The sequence below is a fragment of the Morus notabilis genome, unplaced genomic scaffold (assembly GCF_000414095.1).
Source record: "Morus notabilis unplaced genomic scaffold, ASM41409v2 Scaffold651, whole genome shotgun sequence".
In the NCBI taxonomy this organism is placed as follows: Eukaryota; Viridiplantae; Streptophyta; class Magnoliopsida; order Rosales; family Moraceae; genus Morus; species Morus notabilis.
The window spans coordinates 200,324-207,842 of NW_010360493.1; the positions used below are offsets into that span (position 1 = coordinate 200,324).

General features: G+C 32.9%; 1 protein-coding gene across 1 annotated transcript; it reads left to right on the plus strand.

Moving 5' to 3' along the window:
* The first annotated feature begins 2,515 nt into the window (after positions 1–2,515).
* Positions 2,516–4,888, plus strand: LOC21394650. The gene is made up of 2 exons (XM_024164559.1): positions 2,516–3,621; positions 3,833–4,888. Exons 1-2 carry the CDS (start codon positions 2,527–2,529, stop codon positions 4,721–4,723), a joined length of 1,986 nt encoding a protein of 661 aa, XP_024020327.1. The 5' UTR covers positions 2,516–2,526; the 3' UTR covers positions 4,724–4,888.
* The last annotated feature ends 2,631 nt before the right edge of the window (positions 4,889–7,519 follow it).

Consider the following 7,519-nt stretch of genomic DNA (forward strand, 5'->3'; position numbering starts at 1 on the left):
TGAAGCAAAGAATTTATTTTTTCTTTCTTTTTTTCATTCCTCACTTCTTCTTCTTTTTTTTTTTTATTTTTATTTTATTTTTTTTTCATTTTTTATTCTCATTCATTCTCTTGGTCTACTCTCTACATATAAAGCTAATGGCCATCTCTTCTTTTGCCCTTATCATAATTTCTTGGCACCCTATCTCTAAGATCCTCCCTCTTTCTGTCAACCAGATTTTTATTCTTCCTTTGACCCACAAGAATTCATTTTCACTCTTATTTGGTGAATGTTCTTGGCACAAATATAACTGGTAAGCTGATTTTTTTGCCCCTGAATTGATATATATATATATATATATAACTGCAAGTTTATTTTTTTGCTCTCTCTATTATTCTGATTTTTTCTTTCCTGCATGCAAAGTAAAAGTTCTGTATATTTTGGAAAAATTCCAAAAATACGCCTTGTGTGTTGCTTTACTGCACGTATTCCCCTCTTATTATATAAATACTAAAATACCCCATGTATTGCTTTGAAATAGCAAGTTTATTCCTTTTGTTTTGAGAATCGTATAAAAATAGGGAATCTTTACATATCATTTAAATCATTAATTAACAAATATATTAAAACTAATAGATAAAAGAAAACTAAATATAAAATTATTGAATGAAGTTTCTCTGGTAAGCCGATCTGTGGGTAGGGTTAGTTTCTAACCATTAGATCTGGTCAAAATCACATCAGATTTAAAAAGTATGCAGAATAAATTATTTTGATACAATTTGACAGCTGAAAAATAAAAAACTATCGATAATTCATTTTTTTCAATCCTATTAGAGAAACTCCCAAAAATGAAAAATAAGAAGAATCCATAGAAAATGAATAGGTTATGGGCAAACTAATATTCATTATATAGTGCCTCTATGGATTACGGTCTCTGTTGGGTTCTTGTTAGTTAGGCATAAAAATCTAAATGTGCCAATTTAATTGCTAAAGAGGTGGCCAATAATTGTGTTTCCAAAAAAAAAAAAGAAACATCTACTTCTTTTTCATATTGCAATGACGACCTCGTGCGGGGACAATCTTACGATGAAAGATCTCAGTTTGGGGGGCTTTGCAACCTGACATATGGAGGAACGTTTGAAGATCTTGGCGGTGTTCGTAGGAAGGATGATCCCGTGGGGAAACAAGGACAGCGCCTTTTTTCAATTGGCTCCTTTTCTTTTCCCAGCTTGTTGTGTCTTGAGAGTTTTTTTAAGATTTATTTTATTTAATATTCATGTTCATTAATGTTTTTATATATTATTTAAGATAGATTGAGCAGTGTTGTTTCGAATTTTGAAGAATTTATTCGCTTTAGGGTTAGTTTGTTACTAATATGTTTTCAAATTATTGAGGGTAGTATTGATTGTTTAAAAATTTGACTGGTGGAGTTAACTGGTCAAGAGTTTTTTTGTAGACCACTTTAAAAAACACGATAGATAAACTTGATATTATTAAAAGTACAGATATTTCAGATATTTTCTGTCAATACTTATTTCTACCTTCTCATATGATATGGATCACACACAACGTGCAACTTTTTTTCACTATAGATAAATTTTATTAATAGACGGATACATTTAATACTTCTGTAATTAATTTGTGTATGATATATGCTCTTTTTTAGTTTTTCTTTTTGTTCTTCTTGGTGTCTTAGATACGTATAGAATACCACCAATAATTATTGGATGCGCAATACTGTTCACTGTTTAAAAACATGTACTTAAAAATTAAATTGAAGAATTTTTAATGTAAAAATTAAACTAATAGAATTAATAATTAATTTGTATTATATACAAGTAAATCAAAGTCTAACCATTAACATCATTAAAGCATTACAACCAGGCTATTTACATAAAATATAGAAAATGGCGTGCCATTACGTACTTTGCATCACTTCAGCTGCCTTTATAGCATCTTCTGATGATGAGCTCATGGGGACTTTAATGTCCCAACTATGTTCTTATTGGGTTTGATTTGAATTCGTCCTCAAATTATAACAAATTTGTCTTTGTGCCTATTAATTTCTTTTTTGTTTTTGTTTTTGTTTTTTGTTTTGTGTCTTTTACTTTCATACATGTAAAGAATAAGTTCAATATATACTTGGTTATGCCATAATGATGCAGCGTAATTTGGGAATATTTTTAAAAAGGATTTATCTTTAGGAATTATCTCTTCTATTAGAATTTTTTGTATTTTGCTTTGCCGTAGGTTAGGATTAGTTTTCTATTTAAAGGCCCTTAGTGTTATTTTTTAATTCAGTTTTTGGTTATTAATAAAATCCTTTGAGAGTTCTTTCCATAATCTGCGTCTTTTACGCTTCCGCTAGATCACTTCTCCTATGATTTAGACAACACACAACCAGTACGTTTTTTTTTTTATTCATTTTAGATTAAATATTTCATTAATTAATAGATGCATAAAATATATACATATGTAGCTAATTTTGTGTTTGATATTATATATATATATATATATATATTTAGGTGTGAGAAATTACAGAGAGAAATGAATCAGATTGAACACTGGAGTCACCAACAACATCCTTTGCTCCTAAGAAAGGATGAGCAACAAGGATTACCAACATCCTTTACCTGCGAAATATGTGATGAGTATTCCGTGGCTGTTAATGATGAACTCTACTATGTCTGTGATTCATGCAAATTTTATGTCCACAAATCTTGTGCTGAGTCGCCTCGTCAAATCAACCACTATTTTCATCCTTCCCACCCTCTCACCTTGTTTACTCGCAGAAACTATTATTGCGACTCTTGTCACCAATACTTCACAAATGCTGTCTCTTTCAAATGTGCTCAATGCAATTTTGACATGGACGTGAAATGTGCTTTGATGCCCCCTATAACATGTGAAAGCCAAGAGCACATCCAGCATTTCTCTCACCAGCACCCATTGCCACTTGTTCAGGACGTTGACAACAGAAATAAAACTAAATTATGCTTCGTATGTCACTTAACATGTTCATCTGGTACGGATTATGGCTGCACAAAATGTAGGCATTTCTTGCATAAATCATGTGCAGAGTTGCCACGAGAAATCAAACATTCTGTCCATCCCAATCACGGCCTTCTCGCCCTTGGTGTTACGCATGCCTGGTTCACTTGCAGTTTATGTGACAAGAAAGACGGCCAGACCTTATTGTTTAAATGTCGTCAGTGTACGTTTCAGTTGTGTGTGAAATGTGGTATGACGGTGAAAGGAATCAATAGCATTAGGTATGAGGACCATGAGCACCTTCTTTGTTTTCTGGAGAACACATACAATAAACTTGGTCTTTGCAACAGCTACGATGCCTATTGTAAACACCCAGTTCTCTCCAATGCCACTGAATTTTCTCATACCCAGTGTTCTATATTCCGTTGTTTGGATTGTGATTTCAAAGTGCACTTGCTATGTGGTCCATTGCCAGCGGTCATTCAATATGAGTACCACAAACACCCTCTCATCCTTGTGGATTCGCTCGAGGAAGACAATTCGGGCGAATATTATTGTGATGTTTGTGAAACTGAAAGAGATCCAAGAATTCGGTTGTATTATTGTGAAGAGTGTAAATTTTTTGCTCATGTGCACTGCGTGATGTCTGAGGTATGTTCTTTATCGAATCCATTTTCAATATGGTATTTCAATTATTTCTCTTTTTTCATCTTGTAAATTTTTTGCTCACGTACCAACAGGGTGGGTTTGCTTGATTCTTTTAGTGAATATTCCACATCTTCTATTGTAAATTCTTGCGTTATGGTAGATGCAACTTTATCCCTGCCACACATCTGATGCAGAGCTAATTAATTATGATCAGATTATTAAAGTACTTAAGGGAGACCTTAGTAATGTGGAGCTGAAGACCATTGGAGCAGATTTCTGGAATTTTTCTGAAGAAGCTGTACTTCTGGCAGAGAAAGTGCAGGCCAAGTCTTCCGTAACCTTTAAAGATTTATTAAACACCGCACTAAGTGAGGCACAGTGGCTCACGCAAGATTTCAAATGGGATGCATCATCTCATGAGGAGAATAAGGGACAACAAGCTGTTAGTCAAAGCACTGCTGATCAGCTTAATCTTACAGATGACCATATTAATGAGCTCCTACGACTTTGTCGCTATACTGAAGTGGATTTCAGCAACTTCACTAATACCCTTAAAGGAAACTTTTACAGTAGATGGTTGAAAATAAACTCTGGCGATTTAGCATTGAAAGTCATTGACATTGAGGGTTATAAGGTCCCTTTTACTTTGGCCCCTGTTCTAAAAGTCTTACTTCGCAAGTATAAAGACATTTGTCTGCATTCCGAGAAATCACTTGCAGTGAAGAGCATTGCCCTTTCCTTTTTATGTAAGGTGGTAAAGCAAATGCATAGTACCAGGGTCCAAGACATCACCAAAGATCTTCTTCAAGATTGGTATTTCTACGTCGAATTCTCTGATTGGAGGGTCAGCTTAAAAGTCAACTTTCTAAAGCAATATCTAGAGAAGATCACAAGAGCTTTTTTTGGTTTGCAACTTAAAAAAGTTGAAGCAGACGTCCCTACAATATTAAGCAAAAAAATTGATGAGCTAAAACACCTACGACTTCAATACGAAACTAAACTTCAGGAATGTCAGAAATTTCGCCAGACTTCTCCAAAACCAAAATTTGTGAATGAGTGCTTGAATGAGGCTACAAAGTTGGAGTGGAAAACTGCAATTAGCTAAGTTTAATTTTCTTTTCTGTGCCCTTAATTTGTTTCATATAGTAATGGGGACTGGGATAATGTTGGTTTCATTTCTTTTTTTTTTTTCCAATAATTTTCTCTCATGATAAACAATTTAAGGGCAGTAAAGTGTGATGCATTGTAACTCTTTTTCTATATAAATACATACATACACACACATATATAAATAAATAAATAAATAAATAAATAAATAAATATATATATAATATAAGACTAGAGCTCACTAATAGAAATATGAAACGTAACGATTAGACGACAGTTAAGAGAACCGTCATCTAATCGTGAGTCGTTAAATGTCTGTGACATATAATGACATATTTTATTTGTCGTTAAAAACTACATTAGACCACAGTTTTTTCAGTAAACAATCGTCTAATTTCATGAAAAATAGAGTTAGGGTGTTATTTTATACGACAGTTTTTATAAAACCGTCATCTAATATTAATATTTAATAACGGTTTCAAGAAAAAACCGTCGTTATATTCTCTTCCTAAAAAAAATACATGATGTGTATTCGTTGTCCTACGGGTTGGCCTTTGAATCCTATATGCTATCAGTTTTTTGGCTCATTATAACCTTAAAATAAAATATTAAATTTAGATTAAAATAAAATATTAAATTACGTAATATCAACAAAATATTTCATAAGCAATTAATACACTTCTTGGGTCCAATACGTAATGTTCCGATTCCTGTTATCTCACAGTGCTACCATTTTTATGGTCCTAATTTTTTCTTTCCATAGTATTTTTTTATCGATATGCACACTTTAATTATTTTCTGTTGTGCCAACCGTTAAATTAAACGAATTCAAAATAAAATATGAATAATAAAAAAATTTAAGAGATAAAAAGATTTAACGTGATTCGACTTCTAACATATGTCTACGAATAAAAATGGCGAAAAAATTCCACTATAATCAAACGAGATTATAAAAGCTTGCCAAATATCTCTCACCATCCAAATCCTGAATACACCTAAAATCTCTCAACCTGAAAGTAAGAATACAAAATATCAAAGAATTAAATTCTCTCACCAAATCTCACTAAAAAAAAAAATAAAAGAGAAAAAACTCTGTATTAATAGAAATAACCAAACTGTGCAGCTGCTATGCCTCCTTCACGCTAATTATATATATGCTCTTCAAAAGGAAGTCGGCTGCAAGTCTTGGTCGGCAAGCCGAAACAACTCATGGGCCTTGGCCCAATACCCAAAACAAGCTAACGGACTTAATTAAAGCCATACTCAACGATCTCCATCTTGCCGAAAATTGTGACGACCCTCTTCGGCAGCCTAACTAAATTTAACTTGTATTTATTGAGATTTCTTAAAATTTATGGAATATTTTTTTTAAATATAAGAAGGAATAATTTTATAATTCGTAACAATAATTTTAAAAGAATGAATCACTAAATTTCTTAAAACTTTTCTTAATTTCAACTAAGATAAAACATTTTAGAAATATCATTCAAACTGAGCAGCGTTTGAACTCTTGTTTCAAATACTCTTTAAAAACCTTTCTAAAACTAGCCAATTCAATCGGGCCATCTAATTTGACTTTCAAGCGGATTTCGTGAGAAATCTTAAATTCAAGTACATCTTAAAGTCCTTTTAAAATTAATCATTTAAATCGTCATGTTTAAAATTCGTTTATTTGTTGCATGCACTGTTGCAACATTCTAAAACTTAAATACTCAAGACTAGGGTTGTTAGCTACAACCTCAATTTTCTTCACATACATATGTACATATACTTTTCAAACATACATGCTTGAAACCTTTGAATCATATATACATATACATGATCTTACTTAAACTTATTGCGGAAGATTTAAGTGTGAGCGGTATCCATTCCCATCTCCACCATTCGTCCGCCGCTCGCCATTGCCCTTCAAGAATTGCTAACAGGTTTCTTACCTACAGCATGAACATATCTGAATGAGCTTTCACTCAGCAAGTAGGAACTATCTCTCAAAATAACTGTAAGTTCACATGAATAAATATGCATGAGCTGATTATGCTTAATTATGATGTCTTATCATAGTCTTATTATCTTATATTATCTTTCTTACTGATGGGCCCGAGTGCTCATACCACTTGCGCGCAATCATCGGGACGTGAGGGTTTGCAAGGTCCCCTATGACACCGTGATTATAACTGAACCTGAATGCCTCCCTCTCAGAGGACATTATTATATTTTTTTTTCTCCCTTGGGAGCCTGAGCCACCTCCCTCTCAGAGGTTGGTACAGCACTCAACTGAGATTATTCTTATAAGTTCCTCTTGACTTATTAAGGTGTATGCAGTATGACATGACATCGTATAAAATACTTAAAGCATAAACATGCATATATAACATGTGTAACTTTTTCTTTAAAATCTATTCATGTTGTAGGCGAGATTCCTACTTACATGATTTTCAGAGCTGGAATCCACTTTTCGCCAAACAGCCTATTCTCTTACTTGCTTACTTCTGAAAATGAACACCCATTGAGAGCGTGAGATTATTTATCGTTTGCTACTTTATTTTAGCAGCTTATGAAGGAAATCTAGCTCTTTACTTAAGGTATGTATTCCTTTCCTTTACTGAAGGATAATTTACTATAAGGATCAATTTATTAAATCCTCAAAATCTCATTTTCCTTAATTGCCCTTAACATACTTATGTCTAGATTGAAAGTCATTTACCCAATCTAGTAACTTATTCTCCATAATTTTCCTCATTAGACTTATTATGATATTACGGCCTAATTCGGCCTAGAAACTTATTCTCGGCAT

Coding starts and splice junctions, on each gene's coding strand:
- LOC21394650 (XM_024164559.1), top strand. CDS start 2,527: ATGAATCAGATTGAACACTGGAGTCACCAACAACATCCTTTGCTCCTA. Junction 3,622..3,832: donor TGCACTGCGTGATGTCTGAG/GTATGTTCTTTA, acceptor AATTATGATCAG/ATTATTAAAGTACTTAAGGG.